Genomic DNA, 13,486 nt, shown 5'->3' with positions numbered 1-13,486 from the left:
CAATAGGCGCGGGGCTAGGGCGGGCTGAGGACCGCCGCGAGCCAATGGCAGCTGGCCTAGGCTCTTTGACCGCTCCCGGACGCGCCGCGAGCGCGGGCCGTTGGGGGCAAGGCTCGTGGAGTGTGGACTGCTGCGCTCCAGCTCGCGGAAGCCGGGCGCACAGCGGATTGACCCGCTGCCCCCGCTGTTCTGTAAGGCTGATTCCCTTCAGAGCTTGGGCGTCTGGAGCGGGAAGGGTGGGAGCGCGGGGCCACGGGCCGGGCTGCTCTCAGGCCGCCGGCGGCTCTATGATGTAACCTGGCGCAGCTGCTCGCTGGGAGGAGCCAGGGGACCCGGCGGCTGGGGCCGCACCAGGGGTCGCTGCCACGAGCCGCCCTTGAAACGTGGCTGGTCCAAACTGAGATGTGCGGTAAGTGTAGATAGAACACACAGCATTTATGAGACAGTACAGAAAAAGAGTAACAAAGTTCATTTTTTTTTTCAGTATTGAGGATTGAACCTAGGGTCTTGCGCATGCTAAGAAAGCGTTCTACCATTGAACCACACCCTACCCTCCCCGCCCGATTTTTTTTTTTTTTCTTTTGAAACGAGGTCTCTTAAATTGCCCAGGCTGACCTTGGACTTAGGTTCACTTATCTACTCCTAGAAGCAGCAGAGGGGATGGGGGAGGGGGATCTGCTTTTTAAATAATGAATCTTTGTGCTCACCTCTGCCCCTAACCTTCCTATGTCATTTCTCTCTTTGGGACCCCAAAATGAGAGGATTGCGGGTCCTCAAAGGGCCATTCAAGCCCTGGCATTCTGAAACTAAATTATTCTCGAATTTCATCTTATCTTGTGATACTACTTCACCAGTTACTAAGTGCTTTGCTCTCTGGAAGGCCAAGTTAGCTTTTCCCTAAATCTGAGATAGGTGGGGCTAGCATTATCATCCACTTTTGAAGTTGAGGAAATGGGTTGAGGAATGTGGAGTGATGTGCCCCAGATTAAACTGAGGAAATGGCTTCAGGAATTTTGGAATGATGTGCCCAAGATCACACAATTATTAAGTGATAGATCCAGAACTAGAGGCCACATCCTTTGATCCTTGCTCAGTGCTCTTTCCACAACACCTTGATTTTTTTGTTGTTGTTTTTTCTTTCCTTTTTTATTCTAGGATTTACTTCCTGGCCATAAACCATAACTTCTGTCAGGTGTAACCCTCCAAGCTTACTCACAGTGATGCCCTCAGTTCCAGGCACTTGGCATGCTCAGCAGCCCCCTGGCTTTCCTCTAGTTCTATCATCCATTCTGAATGCCCCATTTCCAATAAATCCTTATAGTTTCTTACCAATTTTGACTCTTATTTGTCACACCCCCTTCATATCACCACTGGGCTTTCAGCATTTTAAGCCAGAATGCAACCCTACCTAGGTCAGTGTACTTCAAAGACAGCTGAGGTCACTAAAGAGATGAAACATGGTCAGAGATGGCATGAACTGGAAGACCCTTGGAGATCTTCCAGTCCAAAGACCAAGCAGAATTTGTAAGTGAGCAAAGTCCATTGGTCACATTAAAGGATGGGGTCAAGACTCTGGAGCAGAAGGGTACATGCCCATCTCTAGTCAGTTGCTAGGAAAATGTACCCAATGTGGTCAGACATTTTTACATGAACTGTTCTGTGTGTTGAGTGTCAGGAGCTAATGGAGCTAATCGAGCATTGTTAAAAGTAATAATAATAATCCTGTGCAGGCCAAATGCATATGTGGACTTGCAGCTCTTGATTTGCCAGTTTGTGACCTCTACTCCAGTTGCTCCTTTACTTTTAAGAAGGCCTATGTCATGCACCAGATCTGGAAGAGAGGAAAGCAGGTCCCAGATCTCAGATATTTTGTTCAGAGCTCATCACAGTGTACTTAAAAGCTGAAAATTCAATTAAGCCTCGTGAGGGCTGGGAATGTGGCTCAGGCGGTAGCGCGCTCGTCTGGTTCGATCCTCAGCACCACATACCAACAAAGATGTTGTGTCCGCTGAGAACTAAAAAATAAATATTAAAAATTCTCTCTCTCTCTCTCTCTCTCTCTCTTAAAAAAAAAAAAAAAGCCTCGTGAGATCTAGCTCTAGGGAAGATTTCCGAGAAGAGATGAAAATTAAAAGATGCTTGCCTTAGCTCCTGGCACTTTCACTTAGCTTAGAAGCAAATATTTGGCAAGTTGGGCAAGCTAACTTATATTTAGGAAAGAGCTGCACATACTCATGGAATTCCTGCGGGCACAGTCCACACTGACTCAATTAGGATGCAGGGAACTTTGCAGGGGAGCATTTTTTAAACTTTCTATTTGGGAATAATTTCAAACTTACTGAAAAGTTGTAAGAATACAAATAGTATGTAGGGGCTGGGGATGTGACTCAAGCGGTAGTGCGCTCGCCTGGCATGCTTGCCGCCCGGGTTCAATCCTCAGCACCACATACAAACAAAGATGTTGTGTCCACTGATAACTAAAAAATAAATATTAAAAAAAAATAGTATGTAGAACTTGCATGTATCCTTTATGTGTTCACCTATTTTATCATTTTGCCCATTTCCTTAATTATGCATATTCCATATACAAAAATTTTGAACCCTTGGAGTTTCATTCACATACATTAGACTTTTTACTCCTAAATAGTTCAGTGTGCTGGCTATGATGGTGTAGGTATGCAATCCCAGTGACACGGGAAGCTGAAGCAGGAGGACTGCAAGTTCAAGGCCAACCTGGGCAACTCAGCAAGACCCTGTGTCAAGAAATAAAAAGGACAACTAGGAATGTAGTTTAGTGGTAGAAGTCCCCTGGATTCAACCCTCACTATCACAAAAAATAAATGTGTGTTTATATGTGTGAGTGTTTATCCATCTAATTAATAGATGGATAGAGGCATGGAATGATGGTTAGAGATGTAGTAAAACTAGTAGGATATAACTAATGAGAACAATTTTTTTTTTCAAAGTATAGTAATAAATTGACATGAGTACAAAAAAGTTCTTAAAAAAAACAAGTAGGATAAAGTGTTAAAAGTACAAATAAAGTGTTAGAGTTATGGGTGTTAAACTGTAAAATTCTTTCATTTTTGCGTATATTTTAAATGTTTCCTAATAAGACATGGAGAAGGAAAGACATTCATACACAACAATGTCAGACTTCAGTCACTAGTATGGTAGAGAAATAACAGACTTGCTGTGGGAGCAGGGAAGAGAAAGTGATTATTTCTGCTGGGATGGATGGCAGTGGGGGTTCAAGGAGAGGGTCACAGAGGAGGATTCCTAGGAACTGGGCCTGAAAGATAAGCTTTTGAAGGCAGAGGAAGAGGGAAAGTAGGAAAACGGTTTTCCATTAGAATAAAACAGGACAACATGAAAATGCCAGTCCTATTTGAGAAGCTGCTAATGAGCAAAGAGACTTTGGAGGAACAGAGGCAGGATAAGAGGTTGACAAGCCAAACTGCGCAGACTGGGAAGACCTTGAAAACAAATCAGTATCTGGATATGATTCAGTCAACCTAGGGGAGACTCTGAGAGCGTGAGTAGGGTGATGGCTTGCTTTGGAAAGATTCATCTGAAAGCTAGAATAGAAAAGTAGACAGGAAGAGAACCAGCCATGCAGGGATGGCAAGACTGAAGGTCAAAATTTCCTTCCTCCTTCTCTCTTTTTTTTTTTTTTTAATATTTTTTGTTGTTGTCAGTGGATCTTTATTTATATGTAGTGCTGAAAATCAAACCCAGGGCTTCACACATGCTAGGAAAGCACTCTACCACTGAGCCATAACCCCAGGGCCCCCCCTTGTTTTTTTATACTGGGAATTGAACCCAAGGGTACTTCACCTGAGCCACACTCCTACCCTTTTTATTTTTTTATTTTGAGACAGAGCCTCACTAAGATGCTTTAGGACTCTCTAAGTTGCTGAGCCTGGCCTCAAACTTGCAATTCTCCTGCCTCAGCCTCTGCCGTCACTGGGATTACAGGTGTGCATCATCATAGCTGTTTATTAGACTGTCCTCAAAATTCCTGGGCTCAAAGGTCTGATCTGCAAATAGCTAGGACTACAGTTAGCCACTGCCACACCTGACTCTTGTTTTTAGTAGCAAGCTGAAAATTAGAGTAATTTTTGTGACAGGAAAATGTGTCACAATGTGAGCTTTCGAGAGGCAAATTACCAAAATAATTCAGTTTGTTCTTATCCCCAGTTCTCTAGGGACTCTGATATCCCCAAAGACATCCTGTTCCTTTTTCAACTCTGGGCTGTCCATAGACCACCCCTCTGGCACTCAGCCACCACCCAGAAATGCAGCTCCAAAATAAGCACTCAGGGAAAACTGATGTCCAGACCTGCTTTTGCCCTGCTTCTCTATCTGGACCCCCGGTTCCTCACCTCTACATGGTTGTGTTGGCCTGATTGTTCTCTAAGCTTCCAGTTTCAAGACATCCTTTGTGTGTGTGTGTGTGTGTATGTTTGTGTGTGTGTGTGCATGCTGAGCCACATCACCAATGCTTTTTATTTATTTACTTACTTACTTTGAGTAGAGTCTCACTATGTTGCTGAGGCTGAGTTTGAACTCATGATCATGCTGCCTCAGCCTCTCAAGCCACAGAGATTACAGGTGTGCACCACCATGCCTGACCTCAAGGCATCTTTCATCCTGTCTTCTTGCAACTAGCCTCCTAGGTGCACTCTCTCAAGTGTTCATTTTCCTCTTGACTTAAAGTTCTTCTGATCATGGAGCTCCCACTCTGTCCTATCTAGCCACCTCTCTTACCTCTTTTCTCCCCCATCAGGGGCATCACTGCAGCATCCAGCTCCAGCTCCAGCTCCATGCTCCGGTTGAGAGAGCAGACCAGGGTCTCTGAGCTCCAGGAGCTGAGTCTGTGAAAAGAGTAATACCTCCATCTCCCTGGGTTGTTGTGAGGAACAAGAATGTGACCTGCCACTTCATAGTACTCAGCTCCTCTCTTGCACACCTTTCTCCATTTCCCAAAGTTCAGAGGCATCCTGTAATGACTTACCCTAAAAGATCTCAGTAACAGCCCTTCCTTATCCATGAGCCATAACACTTTGCTTCTAATCAGCACATTAGCCCTGAAAGGAGGACAAGGGCAGCACAGCAAGGCCCTTCCTGAGTTCCAGGAAGAACACAACAGTTACACACACACACTTGTCACTTTTCATTCTCACAATGAGCCTGTATTTATTCCCCTTTTGACAGATAAGGAAAAAAAAGCTCAGAGAGGCTATATAACATGCCCAAGGTCACACAGCCAGATCCAAGAAATTCACAATGGAGGTATCAAGAGGAACAGTTAATTCAGTGTTCTTCCAGTTCTGATTTTTGTAAATAAATAATATAATCCTCATAACTAGGCCTCACATAGGCCTGAGGACTATATCCAGCTGACAGAACAGACTGAAAAACCCTCATGCTAGTGGAACTCAGACCAGAAGTCTAGTAGGATGTGAAGACTATGCAAACCTGGCATTCTGGGCAAAGGCCTGGAGGTGTTCTTTGCTGATTCCTGAGTGACAGTAGAAGTTCCTCACAATTGTTCATTCAGTGAGCAAATTCTGAAACTTCACTTGGGAGCAAATTGTTGGAGGAGAGGGAATAAGGCAGAAGAGAGAGCCTTCCAAGCTCTCTCAAAAACAAGAAGCCCAGAAATAGTGAGGCGCTTGCAGAGGAAGCACATAGAGAAGAGGAGCAGAAAGAGAGAGATGCTCCCAGTGGCTCTGATGAAGGGAAACACACAGGTGCTTCCTTGGAGGAAGCTCATACCCATCTGAAGCACGGTATGCCAATCCTGAGCAGCATCCAGGGTCTTACCAGATGTGCTGTTATAGTGGGTGAGGGTCCCCCAAGACCTCAGTTCTGATATTCACTGAGTAGCCAGAAAGGTGTCTGCACACCTTCTGTATACCTAGCACCATACTTGGGGTCCTGGTAAATGGTTTGGGGAATTACAACACATATGCCACTCCCAGGAGGGTCAGGGAAGTATAATAAGCATCCACTGACATGGTTCAAGCCACCTCTGGGTCCTATCTTCGTTGCTCATTTATACTGCCTCTCCCACTACCAGAGTCTCGTGGTCAACACAAGCAAGACAGATGGCTTTCCTCTAGTGTTGGGAGCCACGGCCAGATAGGGATGGCACCTGGAGTTTTGCAAGAAGGAGTGGTTGAGAGGTGTGTATAATTGCTGTGACTGGATGATGCTGGATTGAAACAGGCTGTGTATTCATTTGTGTATAGACCCCTGCTGTCCTGCAATAGGGCGGCTCCTGCTGCCTAGGGCACCCTCTACTTTTGAATTCTCAGGGAGCCCGGTGGAGGACTGGGAGAGTTCCCGGGGAGTGCGTGTGGAGTGCATGTGGAGTTCAGGCAATAAAGTAGTTCCTGTTTGAACCTACAAGTGCCTCATAGCGGCTCGGTTATTTGTGCCCAGCCAGACTGCAGCACACTAGAGATTAAATTCCTTGGAATCACTGTGCTCTGAGAGCCCATGATTATGAGTAAACTTTCCTGACCTCATTATCTGTAGGATTTAAAATATATTTATAAATTATTTTTCTTCCCTTTTAAAGGTGGAGCTTAATTCCCCTTCACTTGAATATATGCCAGGCTTCTAATGCATAGAATGGCCAGATGCAATGCTCTATGACTTTAGAGGTGTGGCCATAAAAAAAATTTCTGGCTTCCTTCTGGCTCCTTTCTCTCAGATGGCCAACTCTAAGTCAGTCACTATGTCTTAAGGACAGGTTAGCAGCTCTGTGGAGGAGTACCCCTGGGTAGGAGGTAAGGTCTCCCGTCAGAGCCAGCACCACCCTGCCAACCATGTCAGTGATCCACCTTGGAAAGTGATCCCACAGTCTTAGTCAAACCTTCAGATGAGGGCTGGGGATGTGGCTCAAGCGGTAGCGTGCTTGCCTGGCATGCGTGCAGCCCGGGTTCGATCCTCAGCACCACATACCAACAAAGATGTTGTGTCCGCCGAGAACTAAGAAAAAATAAATAAATATTAAAATTCTCTCTCTCTCTCCCTCTCTCTCTCTCTCTCTGTCCCCCTCTCTCTCTCACTCTCTCTTAAAAAAAAAAAAAAAAAAAAACCTTCAGATGATACTGTCCCAGCCCAAACGTGAGTGCAACCTTGAGTCTCTAAGCCAAACCCTCCCACCCACATCATTCCCAAATTTCTGATATGCAGACACTATAAGAGATGATACTATTGTATTAAGTCACTGAGTTTTGAAGTAATCTGTGCAACAATGAGTAATTAAGACATTATCATAACAGATGCAAAAATTCTCAATAAAATTCTGGCAAATCATATAAAAACATATTAAAAAGAGAGTATACCGCAATCAAATGGGATTCATCCTAGGGATGCAAGGTTGGTTCAACATATGAAAACCAATAAACAATTCATCTCAATAGATGCAGAAAAAGCATTTGACAAAATACAGCACCCCTTCATGTTCAAAACACTGGAAAAACTAGGTATCATGGGAATATATCTCAACATTGTAAAAGCTGGGCTGGGGATGTGGCTCAAGCAGTAGCGTGCTCGCCTGGCATGCGTGCGGCCCGGGTTTGATCCTCAGCAACACATACAAACAAAGCTGTTGTATCCGCCGAGAACTAAAAAATAAATATTAAAAATTCTCTCTCTCGGGCTGGGGATGTGGCTCAAGCGGTAGCGCGCTCGCCTGGCATGCGTGCGGCCCGGGTTCGATCCTCAGCACCACATACCAACAAAGATGTTGTGTCCACCGAGAACTAAAACATAAATAATAAAAATTCTCTCTCTCTCTCCTCTCTCACTCTCTCTAAAAAAAAAAAAATTCTCTCTCTCTCTCTCTCTCCTCTTTCACTCTCTCTTTAAAAAAATAAAAAATAAAAACATTGTAAAAGCTATCTATGGTAAACCCAAGGCCAACATCATTTTAAATGGAGAAAAATTGAAAGTATTCCATCTGGGGCTGGGGATGTGGCTCAAGCGGTAGGGCGCTCGCCTGGCATGCGTGCGACCCGGGTTCAATCCTCAGCACCACATACAAATATAGATGTTGTGTCCACCGAAAACTAAAGAATAAATGTTTTTTTTTAAAAAAGTATTCCATCTAAAAACTGGAATAATACAAGAATGCCCTCTTTCACCACTTTTATTCAACATCATCCTTGAAACTCTAGCCAGAGCAATTAGGAGGAAGATATCAAAGGGATACAAATCAGAAAAGAAGAACTCAAACTATCACTATTTGCCAGTGACATAATTCTATATTTAGAAGATCCAAAAAATTCCACCAGAAAAGTTCTAGAACTGGGCTGGGGATGTGGCTGAAGCGATAGGGCGCTCGCCGAAAACTAAAAAATAAATAAATATTAAAACTCTCTCTCTCTAAAAAAAAAAAAATGCTCTCACATCCCATTCACTTGCCTGTATAAGACATAATTTCATTCCTCTTTCAAGAAAAAAAAGTTCTAGAACTATTAAATTAATTTAGTAAAGTGGCATGATATAAAATAAACACCTGTAAATCAAACATGTTCAATACATCAATGATGAATCTACTGAAAGAGAAATTAGGAAAACTACCCCATTCACAATATTCTCAAAAAATAAAAATAAAATACTTGGGAATCAATCAAACAAAAGAGGTGAAAGATGTCTATAATGAAGACTATAGAACACTAAATAAATAAATTGAAGAAGACTTTAGAAGATGGAAAGAACTTCCATACTCCTGGACAGGCAGGATAAATATTGTCAAAATAGCCATACTACCAAAAACATTTTACAGATTGAATGCAATTCCTATTAAAATCCCAATGGTGTTCTTCATAGAATTAGAAAAAGCAATCATGAAATTCAATGGGAATAATGAGACACACAGAATAGACAAAGCAATCCTTAGCAAGAAGAGTGAATTAGAAGGTATCACAATACCAGTTCTTAAACTAGACTTCAGATCCATGGTAACAAAAACAGTGTGTTATTGACACCAAAACAGACACTAGACCAATGGTACAGAATAGAAGATGCAGAGACAAACACACATAAATACCGTAGTCTCACACTAGACAGAGATGCCAAAAACATTCACTAGAGAAAAGATACCCTATTCAATAAATGTTGCCGGGAAAATTGGAAATTTTCAAACTAAATTTCAAAATAAAATTAAACCTCTATTTCTCACCATGCACGAAACCCAACTCAAAATATCAAAGACTTAGACACTAGAGCAGAGACCGTGTGCCTAATAGAAAAAAAATAGGCCCATATCTTCACCAGGTTGGCTTAAGATCTGACCTCTCTAACAAGATTCCTAAAGCATAAGTAGTAAAATCAAGAATTAATAAATAGTGGGGCTGGGGTTGTGGCTCAGCGGTAGAGCGCTCACCTAGCACATGCTAGGCCCTGGGTTCAATCCTCAGCACCACATAAAAATATATAAGTAAAATAAAGGTATTGTATCCAAATATAACTAAAAATTAAATATTTAAATAAAGGGTTGAGGTTGTGGCTCAGTGGTAGGGTGCTCATAGCATGCATGAGGCACTGGGTTCAATCCTCAGCACCACATTTAAAAAAAAAAAAAAAGAGGGGCTGGGGATGTGGCTCAAGCGGTAGCGCGCTCGCCTGGCATGCATGCGGCCCGGGTTCAATCCTCAGCACCACATACCAACAAAGATGTTGTGTCTGCCGAGAACTAAAAAATAAATATTAAAAATTCTCTCTCTCTCTCCTCTCTCACTCTCTCTTAAAAAAAAAAAAAGATACTGTTTTCACCTAAAACTAAAAATATTTTTTTAAAGAATAAATAGGTTGGGGATGGGATTGTGACTCAGTGGCAGAGCACTTTCCTAGCATGTGTGAGGCACTGGGTTCAATCCCCCACACCACATAAAAATAAATAAATAAAGGTATTGTGTCCATCTACAACTAAAAATAAATTAAAAATAAATAGGTTGGATTCAAACCAGAAAGCTTCTCAGCAAAGGAAACAATGTGAAGAGAGAGCCTGCAAATGGGAGAAAATCTTTAACATATGAACCTCAGAGCATTAATCTCCAGGACATATAAAGAACTCAAAAAACCAAATAACAAAATCAAATAACACCAAGAAAACAACACAATCAATAAATGGGCCAAGGAACTGAACAGACATTTCACAGAAGAAGAAATATAATTGATCAACAAATATGTGAAGAAATGTTCAACATCTCTAGTATAGAGAAATGCAAATCAAAACTACTTAAGATTTCATCTCACTCCAGTCAGAATGGCAATTATCAAGAATACAAGCAATGGGCTAGGATTATAGCTCAGTGGTAGAGCTCTTGCCTAGCATGTATGAGGCACTGGATTCAATTCTCAGCACCGTATAAAAGTAAAAGGTATATTGACAACTAAGAAAAAAAATTTTTTTAAAAAGAATACAAGCCCTTTCCAACTTGGGCCTGGCGGAATGGCTCCCGCAAAGAAGGGTGGAGAGAAGAAGAAGGGCCCTTCTGCCATCAACGAGGTCGTGACCCGGGAATACACCATCAACATTCACAAGCGCATCCATGGAGTGGGCTTCAAGAAGCGTGCTCTTCGGGCCCTTAAAGAGATCCAGAAATTTGCCATGAAAGAGATGGGAACTCCAGATGTGCGCATTGATACCAGGCTCAACAAAGCTGTCTGGGCCAAAAGAATAAGGAATGTCCCATATCGTATTCGTGTGCAATTATCCAGAAAACATAATGAGGATGAAGATTCACCAAACAAGCTCTATACTTTGGTAACCTATGTCCCCATTACCACGTTCAAAAATCTACAGACAGTCAATGTGGATGAGAACTAACTGCTGATAGTTAAATAAAGTCATAAAACTGTAAAAAAAATACAAGCAGCAATACATGATAGCAAGAATGTGGGGGAAAGACATTGCTGGTGGGACTGTAAATTGGTGCAACCATTATGGAAAGCAGCGTGGAGATTCCTCAGAAAACTTGGAATTGAACCACCATTTGACCCAGCTATCCTACTCCTGGGTTTATACCCAAACGACTTAAAATCAATATACTACATTGACACAGCAAATGTTTATAGCAGCTCAACTAACAATAGCTAAACTATGGAACCAACCTAGATGCCCTTCAATAGATGAATGGATAAAGAAAATGTGGTATATATACACAATCCAATATTACTCAGCCTTAAAGAAGAATTAAATTATGGCATTTGCTCATAAATGGATGGAGCTGGAGAATATCATGCTAAGTGAAATAAGCCAATCCCAAAAAACCAAAGGACAAATGTTTTCTCTAATATGCAGATGCTAATTCACAATGAAGGGCTAGGTAAAAATAAGAGTTACTTTGGATTCGGCAGAGGGAAGTGAAAGAAGGGGAGAGGGTATGGGGATAAGAAACAGTAGAATGAATTGGACATTATTACAATAAATATATATATATGACTACATGACCAGTGTGATTCTACATCATGTACAACCAGAAAAATAAGAAGTTATACCCCATGTATATATGATGTGTCAAATGCATTCTACTGTTATGCATAAGAAATTAGAACAAAAATAAATTTTAAATACATAAATCTATTTTTAAAAATGACAGCATCTTTCTCAATACTGCCTCTCCCCAAGCTCTCTACCCTCCAACCAGACTGAGTCACTCACTGTTTAAAACAGTATGTTTTTACTGAGTACCTTCTGTGTGCCAGCCGGCCATATGCTGGGCTATGGCAGTAACCCAGCTGTACCAGCTGGGCCTCATGAATTTAAGGAGTCACACACTCACACTGCCCTGATTCACACTGTGCCCTCCCAGGAAGCTCATCCCAGCTCACACCTTGCATTTTTTAATTGACCTTTCTCCTTCTGCAAAGACAAAAGCTTTCCTCCACAGGGCCTTTTCTGATTGCCCCATTGAAAATTATCTTTCCCATCTTTAAACTTGTCTACTGTTTAGAAAAAACTTAGTTTGGCCATTTAACATCTTCCATGTGCTATGATTATATATGTCCTTTAAGTCCCCATTAATGGCCCTAGGCTCCTCAAGATGAATGTCTTACATCTGTATACTCCACAGAAGGAGTGGACAAAGTGTTCTTTGCATAGTAGTTACCACTCAAGAAATGTTCATTTTGCAAATGAACATGAATAACTTGACCATAATATAACAAAGAAGCTAAATACCAAAAGAGAAAAATACTATGTGATGAAAGCTGGAGGGAGGAAGGAGAGTTCTTTCCATTGGAAGAAAGCAAGAAAGATATACAGTCTATAATAGAAAATCTCATATGATTTTTGTTTTGTTTTGTTTTGTTTTGTTTTGGTACTAGGGATTGAACTCAGGGCACTCTGCCACTAAGCCACATCCCCAGCCCTATTTTGTATTTTATTTAGAGACAGGGTCTCACTGAGTTTCTTAGTGCTTCACCATTGCTGAGTCTGGCTTTGAACTCTGGATCCTCCTGCCTCAGCCTCCCAAGCCATTGAGATTACAGGTGTGCGCCATATAAGGAGGTTCCCTTTGTGTGTGTGTGTGTGTGTGTGTGTGTGTGTGTGTGTGTGTGTTGAACCCAGAGCCTTGTGCATGCAAGGCAAGCACTCTATCAACTGAGCTATATCCCCAGCCCCTAGATTATATTAATCATACCCAATCCCCCATGACCTTCTCCTGGGTATATGTGGTTAAGATAAATAGATGCATATATTCAAAAAAGATTAATATAGGAACATTCAGAGTTTCATTATTTATAATAGGCATAAATTAACTAACCTAAAAATTCAGGCTAGGGCTAGAGCTTAGTGGGGTAGATCATGTGCTTAGTATGCATAAGGACCTGGGTTCAATACCCACCAACAAAACAAGAAAAATCAGGCAAGGACTGGGTGTGGTAGTGCATGCCTGTTATCCCAGTAGCTCAGGAGACTGAGGCAGGAGAATTGTGAGTTCAAAGCCAGCCTCAGCAATGGCGAGGCACTTACCAACTCAGTGAGATCCTGTCTCTAAATAAAATACAAAAGTAGGATTGGGGGGAGCTGAGGCTGTGGCTTAGTGGCAGAGTATTAGCCTAGCATGTTTGAGGCACTGGGTTCGTTTCTCAGCACTGCATATAAAAAAAAATGAATAAAACAAAGGTTCATCAACATCTCATATAAATAAATGAATTAAACAAAGGTTCATCAACATCTGAAAAAATTAAAAAAAAATGAGATTGGAGATGTGGCTCAGTGGTTGAGGGCCTCTGAGTTCAATACCCGCCCCCCCCCCAAAAAAAAGCAAGGGAGGAGACTTAGTTTAGTGAGTTTTTGCCTTATGTAGCATGCTTAAGGTCCCAAGTTCAATTCCCAACACTGAAAAAGAAAAATCTACAAAGGAATGGATAATACACTGCTATATGCTCATAAATAGAACACTACATAGCAATAAAAAAGAAAATACTGTGGGCACACACAATCTTATGGCTGAAT

General features: G+C 41.9%; 1 protein-coding gene and 1 long non-coding RNA gene across 2 annotated transcripts in view; both read left to right on the top strand.

Annotated features, from left to right (window-relative positions):
* The first annotated feature begins 44 nt into the window (after positions 1 to 44).
* LOC144375011 (uncharacterized) overlaps positions 45 to 13,486 on the top strand; it is a 36,275-nt gene continuing 22,833 nt past the window's right edge. The window contains exon 1 of the long non-coding RNA XR_013434270.1: positions 45 to 409. This is a non-coding gene — a long non-coding RNA (uncharacterized LOC144375011). The remainder of the gene's footprint in view (positions 410 to 13,486) is intronic.
* LOC101972698 (large ribosomal subunit protein eL31) lies at positions 10,430 to 10,897 on the top strand. Its single transcript, XM_040290217.2, has one exon. The coding sequence runs from the start codon at positions 10,475 to 10,477 to the stop codon at positions 10,850 to 10,852; it is 378 nt and encodes a 125-aa protein (XP_040146151.1). The 5' UTR covers positions 10,430 to 10,474; the 3' UTR covers positions 10,853 to 10,897.

The sequence above is a fragment of the Ictidomys tridecemlineatus genome, chromosome 2 (genome assembly GCF_052094955.1).
Source record: "Ictidomys tridecemlineatus isolate mIctTri1 chromosome 2, mIctTri1.hap1, whole genome shotgun sequence".
Classification (NCBI taxonomy): Eukaryota; Metazoa; Chordata; class Mammalia; order Rodentia; family Sciuridae; genus Ictidomys; species Ictidomys tridecemlineatus.
The sequence above is the reverse complement of the archived record's forward strand: the minus strand, read 5'-3'. Positions and strand labels throughout refer to the sequence as shown.